This window comes from Serinus canaria, chromosome 13 (genome assembly GCF_022539315.1).
Source record: "Serinus canaria isolate serCan28SL12 chromosome 13, serCan2020, whole genome shotgun sequence".
Classification (NCBI taxonomy): domain Eukaryota; kingdom Metazoa; phylum Chordata; class Aves; order Passeriformes; family Fringillidae; genus Serinus; species Serinus canaria.
In genome coordinates, this window is record NC_066327.1 from 17758303 (window position 1) to 17773274 (window position 14972).

A 14972-nucleotide genomic window follows, 5' to 3' on the forward strand; every position below is an offset into this window, starting at 1 on the left:
CACCTCTCCAGTGCCACTGCGCTCTGGGTTAGAGCCACGCCACACTCTGCAGCACCCTCAAACGGGATTACTGAGCCATTTACCCTGCCAGTTCTGCCCCGTGCTGCTGCCAGCCTCGCTGCCCTGCTCCAGCCGCCCCTCCTGACAGCCAGCAAGAGGCGGCCCTGACTCCTCTTTCCCAGCTGGCTCCCAGTTTGCCCACGCCTTGCAGAGCACATCCATCGCTTGGCCATGGTGTGGCAGCCAACAACAGTCAGTGAATGAGGCTGCCCGAGCTGCCAGAGACAGCTCTGGAGTTCTGCAGCAGGGCAAGAGAAAAAATGGTTGCTTTTTTGCTCTTGAGTTTGTTTTTTCTGTAGACAAACCCTTAAATGCCTTTTCATGTGTTCCTGTTCAAAGGCAAAACAAGAACTGCTGTAGAAAATTAACAAAAAACATGAGAAATAGACTCCAGACTAAGCATCTTTGCCTGTATTTACTGTTCCAAGTCCTGGTAGCTGCAGGGATGTTTAGGTTTTTCCTTTATAAAAGAATATCACATAGAGGACAGTGTGGGTTTTGGTACACCACCACTCCAGGGGTCTGCTTCTATTATTGAGCCATTAAACACCAGAAAAAAAAATAGGTGCTCAGTTAAAGCAAACCTGCGTTTTTAGAGATTCCTGTATTTCCTCCACCATTCTCATCAGAGACACTTCAGCTGACCCCGCTGAGATCACATGCAGAAGCCTGGTGAGTTCAGCAAGTCCCATGCCATCTTTGCAGGCTTTCAGCAAACAGGAAAAACTTGTTATTTTTCAGCAGAAGTGCAACACGTCATCCTCCACTCCTACCCTGACCCATAAAGTAATCCAGTTTGCAAAGATCTGACAATTTTTGATAAAAGGTCACCCAGCAGAACTTACTGTCCAGCTGCTGGATGGCAGCAGAAGGAGCCAGGCTGCCCAGGCAGGTCAGGGTGGGCACTGCCCATCGCTGGGAGCCCTGGGCACTGCCCCAGCTCTGCCCATCAGGGCTGGGCCATGGCCAGAGCCAGATCTGTGCTGGTCTGTGCTCTGAGCTGGTGGCAGGAGCCGGCTGGAGCAGGGCAGTGCTGGGGTTCAGCTTGTGCCCTCCACCCTGTGCCACCAGTCCAGAGGGGAGAGAGGGAGGGATGGGGGCTCTGAATGCAGCAGAAATAACAGCAGCAGCATGGGACAAGTAGCCCATTGCCTCGGCAGTCAGCTCACCAGGATGCTGCAGGAAAGTTCAAACTTCTGCCAGGTGACATAAGAGCATTTATTGGGTAAATCAAGCCAGCATATTACCACAAATGAAAGTACATGGGAGGCTGGGGAAGCAAATCCCTGCTCTGCTTGGTCCCCAGGACCCTGGAACCTGTGGGATTGGACTGAGCAGGAGCAGAGCTCAGCTCCTGACTGCAGGATCGCCCCTGTGACATGTCCACATGATGGGAACAGCTGACACAGCCAGGAGGAATGACAGTGGTTGGGAAACATCATAATTACCAAAGAACAATAAATATTGATTTTATAAGTGCATATTTGTGTCTAGTTTTATTGTAAACACTGCCAGGCAGTTTTGCCTGGTTACTTTTTTCTTATTTTTCACCAGCGAACTCTCCAGCAAGCCCAACAAACTGAGATCAGACCGGTCGTGTTTGAGGGAAGGGATCTGCCTGACAGCAATTTCTGATTTGGGAAGTCTCACCTGCCCTCAGTGATACCCCAAGGACACTTTTTTTGACATTTCAGATACTGATATGATGAATGAGGCCCATCAAGTATCTCTTGTTGCACTTTCAAAAAAAAGAAACCCTCAGTACCCACAGCGCAATTTCATCAAAGACATGTGGAAGGAATTGTAGGAGCTAGAACAGTATTATTTTGAATAATTTCATTACTGCAGAGAAACCCTGTAACCTACCACAGGAAAAGAGAAACTTGGCCATAACTGACCCTGCCTGGGCTTGCAGCCTCAGTGTGAAGCAGATGTGAGCAGCCTCTAACTCATCAGGGTCTCAGAGGCAATACGGGAGTTAAGGCTGCACTGACATCACTCCTGAATATAAAAAGTAATAAATTAATGCTTCAGAGAAAAAATAGCATTTGCCCTGTTTGCCTCAGTCTCCCACAGCACAGCCTCTGTGCACCAGTGGCAGCCTGCAAAGGATCCCCATCCTTGCTTCATCTCACTAATTGGAGTTTACCTGCTGCAGATTACAACATGGGATTAGCATTAAGCAAGAGCTGTGCTGCTCACCCTCAGCCTGGTCCTGAGAAGTGCTGAGCAGCATTCAGGGGAGTTTTGATTCAGCCCTTCCTTGTAGGGAGGCTAAAGCTTAATAACTTCTATTTAGAATAATAAATTCACATACATTTTTCATACCTCCAAGGTTTGGGAAGGGTTTTCAATTCCCCCCATAAATCAGACCCCAAAGGGATCCCGGTGTCACTGAAGCAGGTGTCAGATCAGCAAAACCTCGGGAAATGCTTGTGACCCTGCAGGGCACAGAGAGAGACCTGCAACGGCAGTGCCATTGTTGGTGCCCGGCAAGATAAACCCAGAGAGGCACTGCTGGGACAAACTGGGCACAGACCTGAGCTGGACTCCACTGGTACCAGCAGCCCTGTGCACCTGCACTGGTCCAGACTGGTCCCAGTATTGCCTGCACACCTGTGCTGGTACTGCCCACACTGGTGCCGCCCGCACACCTGGCAGGCGCTGCCGCTCTCCTGCTCCCCACGGAGCTCCCCGTGGTCAGCCCAGGGGAGGGGCAGTGCCAGTATGGGCTGCGTCCCGGCCTGTCCCAGCTGCAGGGACACCCACCTGCACAGGTGCTTTAGCTCCGAGCGCTGCAGTGGCTCGGGGTGCGCCTGCCCGCAGCCGGGCCCAGGGACACGCTCACCCTGCCCAGCCCAGCTCTGCCTGGCACAGAGGAGCAGCTTCACACCCACGGTGAGGTATGGACAGAATGCCTTCCCCACGGACAGAGCGCCCTCCCCGCCTGTTCACCCTGCCAGCGGCTCAGGCCGCGCACACCCGGCACGGCTGCAGCCCGCTCTCGTCGCACGCCGGACACCGCAGCGCCCGGTAGGACTCCCGGAATCGGTTTGCCAGCATCGAGAACTTGCTTCCATGGCACAGGGAGCAGGGAGCACAGCCTGAGCCTTTGCACTGCCAACAGCCGAGTTCAGCATCGCCCTCCTGCAGCAGACACAGAAAAAACTTGTCAGTGGGGGTGAGATACCAAAGTCAGGAACACTCTTGAGAGAGGGAAGTTCTCTCTCCCAGCCTTTGCCATCACAGTTGCTCCTGACACACCACTCTGCCCGTGACAGTCAGTTCTCCACAGCAAGGACTTGGACAAAAAGGTTCACAATGCTTGGGGACAATTTGTGGCTACTGCTGGAAAATGAGCAGTTAATGCGACTGGGCTTATAACACAACACTCCAAACTCATCTTTCTCCTCTGCACGGCTCCACCCATCCTCCTGCCATTTCTTATCACACCATCTCCACTCCGTAGCCTCAGGTTTGAGCCACACTTCATTTCTTCAGGGATTGCTGGTCACCCTCTCTGCCCAAATCCCTCATCACCACCACGCACACTTTCTTGTGAGCTGTCCTTTGTGCCTGCCTCTCTCCCACTGTGCCAGGCAGCCTCTTCCAAACCCCTCCTTGAAGTTCCTGGCAACAGAAGGACCACAGTGACCCACGCTCAGTTCCATGAAACTATCAGCTCCACATGACAGCATTAGGTTTTGTGGGATCGAATCATGGTCAGACTAATTGGGATTCTGACCAACAAAGACTCCCCATGAGAAAGCAAATGTAAGGCACAACCTTATTTCAGCTGATACTAAAATTTTAGCCTGAAGCAGTCTCAGCCACAGAGCAGCTGTGTTTAGCCTTGTCAGGCTGGAGAAACTCTGGCCTGCTCTTATCCCACTGGGAGGGGTGACAAGGGATGGAGGCCAGCCAAGCTCTGTAAATGCCAGCCATCTCCAGGGAAGAAACCAGGGGGACCCATGAGCACCTGGAGCCAGCACTGCTGTCCCCAGAGCAGGATCTCAGAGTGCTGGTCGCGATCTCCTGAGGGAAACAGAGTGGTGCTTTTTATCCAAGCTTAGCTGGGAGCCAGATACAGAGATGGATGGGGCTTGGGTGGACCAGGGTTATGGGGAAAAAGCACTTTCCATTTTCTCTTACCTGCACAAGCTGGTTGCAAGTGACCATATTCTCCACATCTTTTTTGTGTCCACCACTAAGGCGCTCTTTCTTCTCCCGGTAAATGAACGTCCAGTCATTTATTCCCTCGGTCTGGATGATTCTCCTCATGAGCTCCTTCTGGTCCATCGGTGCACGGATGATTTTCAGGTTATTGGTGTAGATGATGATCTTGCCAAAATCTACAACTGGGGAAGCCTGAAGAAGGAAGTTGCCAGTGTCTCACCAGTATAAATTCATTCTGCAAACACTGATGGTCCCTGAGCTTCCAGAAGAGTGTCCCCTCCACCAGACCAGCTCTCCTGACCACCCCCAGAACATCCAGCAAATTGGAGGTGGAGGTACAGCCCTACTGAGTAAATTTGTATTTTTTTTTTAGTAATTTTAAAGCCAAACTTGGCCAAACATTTCCCTGAGAACAGCACTTTGCTGACCTGGTCCCTCCTCCCTGGTGTCATATGGAGTTACTGGGGCCTATTGTTTTACACACTCTTCATATTTCACAGACATTCTAAGTGTCTGTGCCAAGAAGCCATGCAAAAGGAGATGTTCTCTAAAATGTTTTGTTCTCTAAAAAATGCCCTGAGTCACACCAGCTGCTATGGTGGCTGATGCTCTGCTGGCAGTGGGGCACCTGCTCCCCTGTGGGGAGGAACACGAGGGGGAGGCAGGTGAGCACGAGTCCTGCCCACCTGCAGGAGGTGAGAGCCCCGTGTGTGTGACAGACACGGTGTCTGCAAGCACCAAGTGCAGGCTGATGCAGCACAAGCTGCTACTGGACAGTGTGGTCACTCCAGGTATCTGTGGCTGGGAACATGGGGAGGGAGAGGAACATTACCCAAGAATGCAAAACAAATTAACGGGCTGGATAAGATCACAGTAGTGCACTGTCCTCGGGCAGGAGAGATTCATCGTGGCCTGATGTTTGCAGGCAAACTGCATGTCCAGTGTGTCAGTGGGTCAAATATCAGCCATCTGGGTTTCCCATGCACAGCTTTGATGAGCACCAGGAATTAACAGATTTCAGCATGTTCAAATCAAGGCCATGAATATTTACACATATTGTGCATGTACTGCCTCTTTATAAGGACTAAAGAAGCACTTCTCTACCCGTGGCATTAATTATATGTTAAGAAAATAGCCAGTGAAACTAGGCTGGGATTGTCAAAGTAGCCAAAGAGGAATTCTGGCTGCCAGGGGATACAGACACCTGGCACCCTGATGGCAGCACTGGCTTCCTGCCAGCCAAAGTCACGCAACTTGAATATTTTAAATCTATCTCATTAGCTTAACATCCTCCTTACATTTGACTGATCAAGATGCAGTAGGATTCCCAAATACAGATATCAATATGTATGGAAATGTTCTCTTCTACTCTACCCAATGGGCAGATGCACACCAGGACCAGGAGGAGCCAGAGCACAGCTGGAGCACAGCTGGCAGATATTGTTCCCTCCTGCAGACCCTGAGGATCCTGCCATGTGTGGCATATTCAGCACACAGAATTCCTGGAACAGTGGCTGGAGATTCACAAGCACCCTTTTCAAGTCCTGGCCTGACAGAAGAGTTTTGTGTGGATGAGGCTGTGGTGTGAGGCTCCTGTCACCACATTGCTCCAAGCAGGATTTAGCCCACAGCTGAGCCCAGAGGGGGACAGGCATGGACAGGACTTACCCTGCAGAGGTGGCAGGGGACAGCCATGGGCATGGGCAGTATTTACCCTGCCGGGGCTGGCAGGGGACAGCCATGGGCATGGGCAGGACTTACCCTGCAGGGGCTGGCAGGGGACACCCAAGGGCAGCACTCACCCCGCAGAGGTGGCAGGGGACACCCAAGGGCAGCACCCACCCCGCAGACGTGGCAGGGGACACCGTGGGCAGCACTCACCCCGCAGAGGTGGCAGGGGACACCCAGGGGCAGCACCCACCCCGCAGAGGTGGCAGGGGACACCCAGGGGCAGCACCCACCCCGCAGAGGTGGCAGGGGACACCGTGGGCAGCACTCACCCCGCAGAGGTGGCAGGGGACACCCAGGGGCAGCACCCACCCCGCAGAGGTGGCAGGGGACACCCAGGGGCAGCACCCACCCCGCAGAGGTGGCAGGGGACACCCAGGGGCAGCACCCACCCCGCAGAGGTGGCAGGGGACACCCAGGGGCAGCACTCACCCCGCAGGGGCCGGCGCCGGGCCGGCAGTCGCGGAGCAGGGCTGCGCTGCCGAGCCCGCCCCGGTGCTGATCCTCCCGCAGCACGCTGATCCTCCGGGCCGTCAGCGCCGTGGGCCAGCAGAAGCTGTCGGCGCTCCCGGGCAGCTCCCCGGGCCCGCAGAGCGGCTCCTCGGGCTCGAAGCTGTGGCGCAGGAAGCGCCGCGAGCGCTCCTTGGCCGGGGGCTCCATCTCCTGCCCGTCCTCGTAGACCTGCTTCAGCACCCGCCCGCTGCAGGCCGAGGAGATCTTGAACCTCACCTTGCGGGGCCGCCCCTCGTGCTCCTCCATCTCTGGGCTTTCCAGCTGCAGGGCCTGCAGATCAGCTGCGAGAGCTCTGGCTCCAAAAAAACCACTTCCAGCCTCCCCACACACATGATGTATAATTCAAGGTTTCTAGTAGTTCCTCTCATCTTACAGCAAAACTGACACCACTGCATTAAATATTGATGGAAATTCACAAAGAGAAAATATCACCTGAGTGAAGTCCAAAGCAGGCTGGTGAATGGGGGCCAGGCTGGACAGCGCAGCAAGAAAGGAGTTAACCTGGAAGGAGAGGATTAAATGGGAAACTCTACCCATTTTCTGAAACCGTGGAAATGCTTCTGCCTCGTGCTGTGATAAGAACTACCCCAAATACATCATCCCAGTAGCTTTTCATAATTTTCTGACAAGGTAAAAAGTTAAAAAGGCAAGCTCAGAGAAAAAGCAATCCAGCCTCACAAGTTGCAAATGTGAATAATTCCTCTCCCATTCTCACACTGAAACCCTGAGAGCACAAAGCTCAGTTTCATTTTCATCTAATGTGTTCCTCTACAGGTTGTGAGATCTAATTAAGATATTCTCTAGTTAGCGCTCCATCTCTATTTGTAATTCTTGATGTCTTTTAGGGCCTTTTGGACCATTCTGGTTTGGTTTTCATTTCTAGGAGACAGTCGCTCATGCAGCCCAGCTGAGGTACCTCCTTTCCCCAGCACTGCCAAACCTCCATCTCCAGGTACCCCCAGACCCAGACACCTCCCAGGACAGCCCATCCTCAGAGATCCCACCCAAAGTGGCACCTCACTGGCCTGGTCTCAGTCACAGAGGCTTTGGCTCCTGTGCCCATCCCTGCCTGGCCATCTCGAGCTCCTCTGACCTTTTGATGGGTAAAATAAAGAGCATTGTGTGGTACAAAACACAGCTGCAGGTAACTGCTGTCTGGGCTTTAAACTTCTCCCAACGCCTACTCGAATCACGTAGGTCCCCAGCAGGAGTTAAAATCTCTTTTTTGTTTTTGAGTTCCAAGATTTTAGTACATATCTACTATATTACCCATCAAGGGGGGCTCTGCCCTGGCAGGATGTAGGCAGAGGGCTTCATTTAACTTTTTTCAGCTCAAACCCAGCATTGTTAAAGCTTAATGCTCTCAGTAGGTTAATTCATTAGTCTTTTAAAAGTTAGTTAATGAAATCCCAGGATGACTCTTTAGAAGCTGCCAGCTAATAATTCCACTGCACGGCCTTTCCACCGACCAAACAGCCACCACGAGCAGTTTCTGACATGACAGACACTGCTCCGAGGGTCCCCTGGGCTGCGGGAAGCCTCATCTCAAGGACCTGGTAAAATGCTTCCTGCCCCAAGAGAGCAGGTCTGGGCACGCCTGGGAACGCTCACAGCCCCGGAGCCGCCCTTGGCATCGCCTCAGCCCCGCTGCAGAGCTGCTGCCAGGCTCCTTCCCACCCCGCACGGCAGAACCTCACTTGGTACGAAAACTCGGATTTGCATGAGCCGCGCTCGGCTCTCGCTGATCCCTTGGGAAGGCGGATCCAGCCCTGCCCCTGCGAACCCCTGAATCCAGCCTCAGAACTGCTGCTCTTCAAAGGGTCCCCAGCGGCCCTAACCTGACACAAATCGCACTGCGAGATGCCTCAATTGGAGCTCATTTTCTTTTGATTGAGGGAACAATCAGGCAGGAAAGGCAGTTCAAAGCAGCCGTGAGAGAACAGAGCAGGAGCACCGCTGCGAGCCGAGCGAAGCCGCCGCTGGCAGTACAGTTACTCCCAGGCGCTGCCCCGGCTCGGATCCGCACCGTGCCCTGGCACGGCCCCTGCTCTGCCGGGCTCGGCCGGGCACGGCCAGCCCGTGTCACCGCAGGGCCGGACACAGCCGGCTGCTCACCCCTCGCTCCCAGAGCCACTCGCTGCTTCGTGTCCGTGCGTGGGGGCTCTTGCGAAGTTCCCCAAGCGGCCATTCCGCATTTCTGAGCTGCTCCGAGCCGGGTCAGCGCTCCCACATTAGATATCCAGACGGGGACTTTCTGGCTGGTGTTTGATGAGGCCATCCCCAGCGCCACCCGCGACCCCCGGAGCCCGCAGGGTGCGGGGCTGGCACGGGCGAGATGCAGGAGCCCCAGAGGGGCTTTGTTTCCCACAGCCCGCACGAACCTTACTAAAAATGCAACAAAAATAATTTAGCATTCAACAGTGCAATCATTAAGTTGCACGACCTAGATGATCGCAGCACTATATTTGACTTCAGACGCTGTTCCAGTGCATTTTAATGGCATCTGCCTTCCGAGCGTGGGGCCCGTGCTCCCCCCGCAGCGGAGGATGAGGCAGCCGGGGGCTCTGCAGAACAAAGAGCCAGCCCTCGCCCCGGGCAGCGCAGCGCTGCTCTGGAGCACTGCAGCAAGGCTGGGGCTCTACAAAGCGCGGCCCAAAGAGGAGCCACAGGCAGCTGGACTTTGAAGGCGTGTTTCCACCTGCAAGCTTTGCTGGAAAACGCTTTGTGATGCTGTGCTTCCTTAGAGCAAGCCCTGCTGCCCTCCTTCCCCTGCACAGAGAGCAGGATGGGGGTGAGCACCGGGCTCTCAGCTGCAGCAGAGCCCTGCTCACATCACCACGAGCACACAGCAGCCCAGAGCCAGGTGCCCGGACACCAAGGCTGTGTCTCAACACCCCATGTGACACAAAGAGCACGGGAGGGCATTCACAGACAGCCAGCACAGCCTCCACTCCCTCTGGCTTTGCAGCCTACCCCCGGATTTCGTCATTCCTTGTGCCAGGACATACTGGCATCTGCAGCTAGAGGTGAACCTCAAAAACTACAAGTATTCTGCTAACTACTGCTCAGGAGTTTCCCATTCAGCTGCACTGAGACAGTCTCAGCTGACACTCTTTTTCACAAACCTGTCCACATGAGCCAAGACAAAGGCCTGCTTCCAGCTGTCTCCAGCTGATATCTGCCAGCAGCTCAGAACATCTGTAATCTTTTACCTGACATTAAACAACACATTTTTAAATGAACAATTTTAAAAGGGTGTTGAAGTTTTAAAATATGAGCTGCCCCTGACAGGTCATACAGTGCTCAGGGCCACCTGTGCCATGTTCAGGGTTTGGTTTGGGATGCCCAGGGTGGGAGGGACCTCAGAGGTACCCAATGCACCCCCCCCCCACCAAATCAGCCTGGTCAGTGTTCCAGCTCCTGCAGAGATGCACTGGATTTGTTGGACCATTAGCAGAAAACAGGCACAAAAGAGCAGCACACAGGAGCTGCAGTGGGTGGCACCTGCACAAGCAGCCCTGGCACTCACTGCCCTAACACCACAGTTTCCAAATCATGGGAAACACTGCAGGAATGGCTCAGGTGTAAGCTCTGATGTTCAGAGCAGGAGGCACTAAAGTCTGTCTCCAGTGGAAGCAACCTGACCCACGCCAAGGTATTCCTGGCCATCACCATCTTCTGCCAGGGACTCGCACAGAGGGCCTTGAAGTGCTGGCCAGGTGGGTGGTTCCTGCCGTGAAATACAGGGGCAGGCACAGATCCTGTGAAAATCCAAGAGGCTGAAGCAGTTCTCTTCCCTCCCAGTCAGAGCACAGCCCTGGCTCCCACAGCCAAGGGACTGCATGGCTCCTGCAGAGGGGGGTGGGTGGGCACAGCCCAGCACCCCCAGTCTCTGGGCTGGGGGTGTCCCGCTCCCCCAGAGCTGTTCTTCCCCTCACTCTGAGCTCAGGCACCACCAGCAAGCAGGAGCTGCTCTCTCACTGTCAGCCCTGGGTCAGCAACCCCCACCACGGGTGTTCCCAAACATCCCTCCTGTACCCAAATCCTTGTTCCAAAGAGGCTGAAGCCTGCTATCAGAGGGGGCACCCCCAGCCTGCCACCGGGACAGGGACACGGCAGGAATGCAGCAGCAGTGCTGCAGAGAGCAGCAGCAGCCCCTGCACACAGCAGGCACAGCTGGGACAGGCTGAGCCTCTGATCAAACATCCAACCTCTCCTCGGGAGTCCTGAGCGCCTGATTAGAGCTGAACTAAGAGTGATGTCATGCTGCATCACCTGCCCTCATGAAGGGGCTGACAGGCCTTCCTTCTGTGCTCAGCCTGCTGTTCTCACAAAATGCCAAAGTCACAGTTTATTTAAAATTCTGGATGCTTTAACACTCCAGTGAGGTGGATTCACAATCGTGAGGGTGCACAGACACAGAGCCACACGCACACACCTTCACATGCCATGAGCCCACGGGACTCCGTGTTCCAGGAACCCAACTCAGGAGGTTTCCCCTGCAGAAGGCAGGGCCCGCTGCACATTCCTGGAGGCTGAAGTCAGCGGGAGTGGAGACACCCAGCACCTCTGGGAGAGCAGGCAGGCTCCCTGATGAAAGCCAGCTCACTCTGCACCTACCTAAGTAAGCACAAAAATCCTGAAGTCACAAAGAAACAAAGGAGAAAACAGGAAAAAGAGCTTCAAAGAGGGAAATTCCCAGGTGCTGAGTTTTATCTACAGACACAACTCTGCCTGGGCTTCTCCTGTGAGCAGCAGCACAGCCTGAGACCAAGCCCAGATAACACGTGTGCAGTGGGCAAGGAACAGCCCAGGCAGTGGCCAAGGCACAGGGCACCGCCTGCCCAGAGCACACGGGCAGGGAAATGGCACTTTGCTGGACAAACCCACCTGGTGATGGAAGTGAGCCCGAGAGCACTGCTCTGCCCTGCAGACATGGAAGGACACTGCTCTGCCAGCTCCACCTCTGGGGCTCAAGCCCCCTGTGTGCGCAGGAGCAGCCTGGTGCTCTCCCCAGACCTCCTCCCACAGGCAGCTCTGCTCTGCAAGCAGGAGCTGGGAGAAGCCCACTCAAACTGAGCCCCCAGAGCTCACCGTGCACCCAGAGCAAGCAGCTGAACCAGTAAAGCAGCAGCACGCCTGCAGGGCTTTGGTCAGTGCTCAGCTCTCCAAGCTGCCCCTCTGGTTCTGCACCATCCCCTCCTGGAGCTGGGGGCTGCAGAGCAGCAGGATTTATAGCCTGCTCCTGCCTGCAGCACTCACTGGTGGCCAGAAGCACCTGGGAGCCCTGAAGGTGATGCAGCCTTGCAAGCAGCAGGGCCAATTCCATGTGTTTAATTAGGTAACTGGAGCCTGCTGTTTTCTGCTGTCAAACCTACATGGAGACCAGCTTCTGGAGGCCTGTGCTCAGGTCCATACTGCTGGGAAAGCCTGAAATCTTGTCTTGGAGGATTAGAACTGCATCCCTGCAGGTTCAGCACGATGGGGCAGATCCCAGAGAAGCAGGATGCTGTGCTTGGGGTTCCGTGGCTCTCTCTGCACTGCAGGGAGAAAGGAGCAGTGCAGCAGAAATCCCAGAGCTGGTGGGGGGCGCTGGGCACTGTCTGCTGAGGGCCAGGAGCTCACAGGCAGCTCCAGCTCCCAGCAGAGCAGGGGGGCTGCCCACTGCCCCCCTGTCCCTGTGGGGAAGCTCCAGCCCCGGGCCGTGCAGCTCAGAGGTGTCAGAGCTGGGTTTGTGTCTGCCCCACAGGAGCACAGCTTCACTCACCCCCATCCCATTCCTGCCAGGTGCAGGGACCAGGCAGCAGGAGGAGAAAGAGGAGGAGGAGCAGAAGCAGGTGGCCTGGGTGACCTCCCCAGTCACAGGAAGGACACGTCCATCCTCTCTCACTGTTGCTCAGCCTGGTTCCACCGCCAACTACTCCTAATGACACTTCAACAAACACACAACAATCTGTCTTCATGAAAATCAGTGAATAAATTTAATTTAAAAATACTTTTCTATTTCTGGCCAGGCACCACTCTGCTCCAGCTACTTCAGAATCAGCTGAAGCCTGCACAGTGCCCAACAGCCAGACTGCACGAGGCTGTAATGGCAAAACACAGCACTCAATGCTCTGTGAGCTTAATTAACAGCTCCCCTCACCCCTCCTCTTTGTGAAGTGTGGATGGGGTCTCAGTGTTTGACTTCTGCCCTCCAGCTGACGTGTATGTACTTTGTGAAGGGGAAAAAGGAAAAGAAATCCTGAGCCATGCAGCTGCCCAGGGGTTTGTTTGGGGCTGCGGGGCGGGCTTGGAGCAGGGCAGTGGTGCCCACTGCTGCTGCCCAGCACAGCACACCAGGCCTTGGTTTGAGAGGGGGAACACTTCAGAGAGGCTCTTTCTCTGCTGGCTGCAGGTCCCCACAGGCTGCACATCCCTGCAGAGTCACGCTGGCCTAATTAAGTCTTGAAGCAAACCCAAGTTATTTACTGAAAGTGCTGGTTCTGCTGTGGGCACCGCCACGCGCTCAGAGCCCACGGCCGGCGGGCACTGCCCACAGGGGCAGCCATCCCATGCCAGGAGGGCACTCCCACCCTGGCCCTTGGGGTCTGCAGACACAGGCAGGGGCTGCCATCCACCCTTTCAGCCGCAGCGCTGGGCGCTGTGTTTGTGGGTGGGTAGGAGGGTGAGCTGCCAGCTCAGATCTATAATCTGTAGCAGCTTGCAAGAGGCACCCCCTCTCCCTGCCCTCCAGGAGCTAAAAACAGTCTGAAAGGTCCCTCTTCCCCCGGGAAGGAGGCATGTGGTATCCACTTGCATGGTGCAGAGTGGCTGAGGCTTTTATCCACCCTGAAGCTGCTGCCGTGCTGTGCCCTCATGGCACACACAGCCCTGGCTGCAGCAGGGCTGCAGTGGCCACTGAACCCCAGCCCAGTGCCCTGCACCTCCGGTGGATGATGAAGACAAAGCTGTTTCTCTTTACTTTGGGATCCTTGGAGCTGTTTTCTGAGTCGGTGTTGGAGTTAGGCCCCCCGGGGCAGACGTGTGTGCACATCTCGGTGTGGCAGCGGAGGGGGCACACTGCTCTCATTGTTGTCTCCCAGTTTCCAGCTCCATGATGAACCTCTTTGAGTAACCCCATCTTGTAACGCGTATTTCAGCGGTTCCATCCCTTCAGCACCGGGCATCCATCCCCTGGGAAGCTGCAGAGGGCTGCTGTGGGTCCGTGGGGCCGTGCCAGGCAGAGCCCTGTGCAGCAGCAGCGCTGCCTGCAGCCCCAGAGCAGCAGCAGCGCTGCCTGCAGCCCCACAACAGCACCCTCCAGAGCAGGCACCCCTGCTGCTGCATCAGCCCTGAGTTAGTTACAGCACCGGCTCCAGACACTGCTGAAATGAAAGGGAAGCATGAGCAGCTTTCCAGCTCGCCCTTTATTTTTTAACCTGAAGTAAGAGCCATGTTGGAAGAGAGGCGGTAATTCAGTCCAATGGAATGGTCTGAGTGTGAAGTGGAAAACCAGGAAAGCCTCACGTCCTGATCCCAAACTGGACATTGATATGCTGTGTGGGCTCGTCTCCTGGTTTTCTCCATGTGAACTGGGGAGTGGGGGATGGTCAGTCTGAGGGCATTCCAGAGATGAATTAGCTTTTGGGAAGTGCTTTGAAGATTTAACAAGTTGTATAAATATAAATGTTAGCACAGACAGCTTCTGTATTGCAACAGAACCAGAGAATGCAGCCCAGATCAGAGCCTCTCCTGGCTGTTCTGGCAGCTTGGGAGCTGCTGGTTGGAAAAGCCCTGACCCCCCCTGGGTGATCAGTACATGCAGGAAGGGCCAGAGTCACTGCCAGGCTCAGGGGAGCCTGCCCAGGGCAAATCCCTGGTGGCATTCCCAGGAGATGGAGAGCACAGGGGGCTCCCTGCAGCCACCCACATCACTGAAGACCCTCAGGCAGCCCCAGCCCCCTGATCCCCTGGGCCCCCCAGCTGTGCTCAGCAGTGCTGGGCTCCCCAGCCTGGCCCTCCTGAGGTGCCTGCAAGGTGACAACTCCAGCTGTGGCCAGTGGCTTCCCTTGGGAATTCAGCAGGAGCTGTGCATTGCACTGTGCAGGTGCCTCCCCCCGGCAGAGCCCCTTGCTCTGAGAGTGGGAGCCTGGCCCTGAAAGCCCAGGAAAGCCAAAGGAGCACTCGCCAAACAGATCAGGCTGGAGGGGAGCAGGGGCCGGCATGCAGAGAGCCATCGACTTCCCAGCACCCCCCTGCTGCAGGGTGCTTCACAGTTCTCTTTCCTTTCTAATCTAATCAGACGAAAATACAAACTGTGTGTAATCACAGAGCACAAATAGGGAAGAATATGTAAAAAAGAAACCACCACCTTTGTCTTCAGTAAAGTTTATGTCAGGCATCACATTTCGAGCCGCTGGCAGAGGAGCTGAAGCTGCTTGCAGCATCCCTCATAGCAGTGTGAGCCCCACCAGGCCAGCACACACCACCACAGGACAGGCTGCAAAGCAGCA

The 14972-nt window shown here is 55.1% G+C and overlaps 1 protein-coding gene across 1 annotated transcript; it reads right to left on the minus strand.

The window, feature by feature from the left end:
- Positions 1-2928: 2928 nt before the first annotated feature.
- Positions 2929-6944, minus strand: GRXCR2 (glutaredoxin and cysteine rich domain containing 2). Its single transcript, XM_050979746.1, has 3 exons — positions 6397-6944; positions 4213-4428; positions 2929-3207 (listed from the first exon to the last, which is right to left on the minus strand). The coding sequence occupies exons 1-3, from the start codon at positions 6721-6723 to the stop codon at positions 3028-3030; spliced, it is 723 nt and encodes a 240-aa protein (XP_050835703.1). The 5' UTR covers positions 6724-6944; the 3' UTR covers positions 2929-3027.
- Between the last annotated feature and the right edge of the window lie 8028 nt (positions 6945-14972).

What these genes read in the sequence shown, in the direction of transcription:
- GRXCR2 (XM_050979746.1), bottom strand. Translation starts at nt 6,723, where the DNA reads ATGGAGGAGCACGAGGGGCGGCCCCGCAAGGTGAGGTTCAAGATCTCC. An exon ending in CCGGCGCCGGCCCCTGCGGG is followed by an intron (nt 4,429 to 6,396) that starts GTGAGTGCTGCC and finishes TTCCTTCTTCAG; the next exon opens with GCTTCCCCAGTTGTAGATTT. An exon ending in CTTGCAACCAGCTTGTGCAG is followed by an intron (nt 3,208 to 4,212) that starts GTAAGAGAAAAT and finishes TGTCTGCTGCAG; the next exon opens with GAGGGCGATGCTGAACTCGG.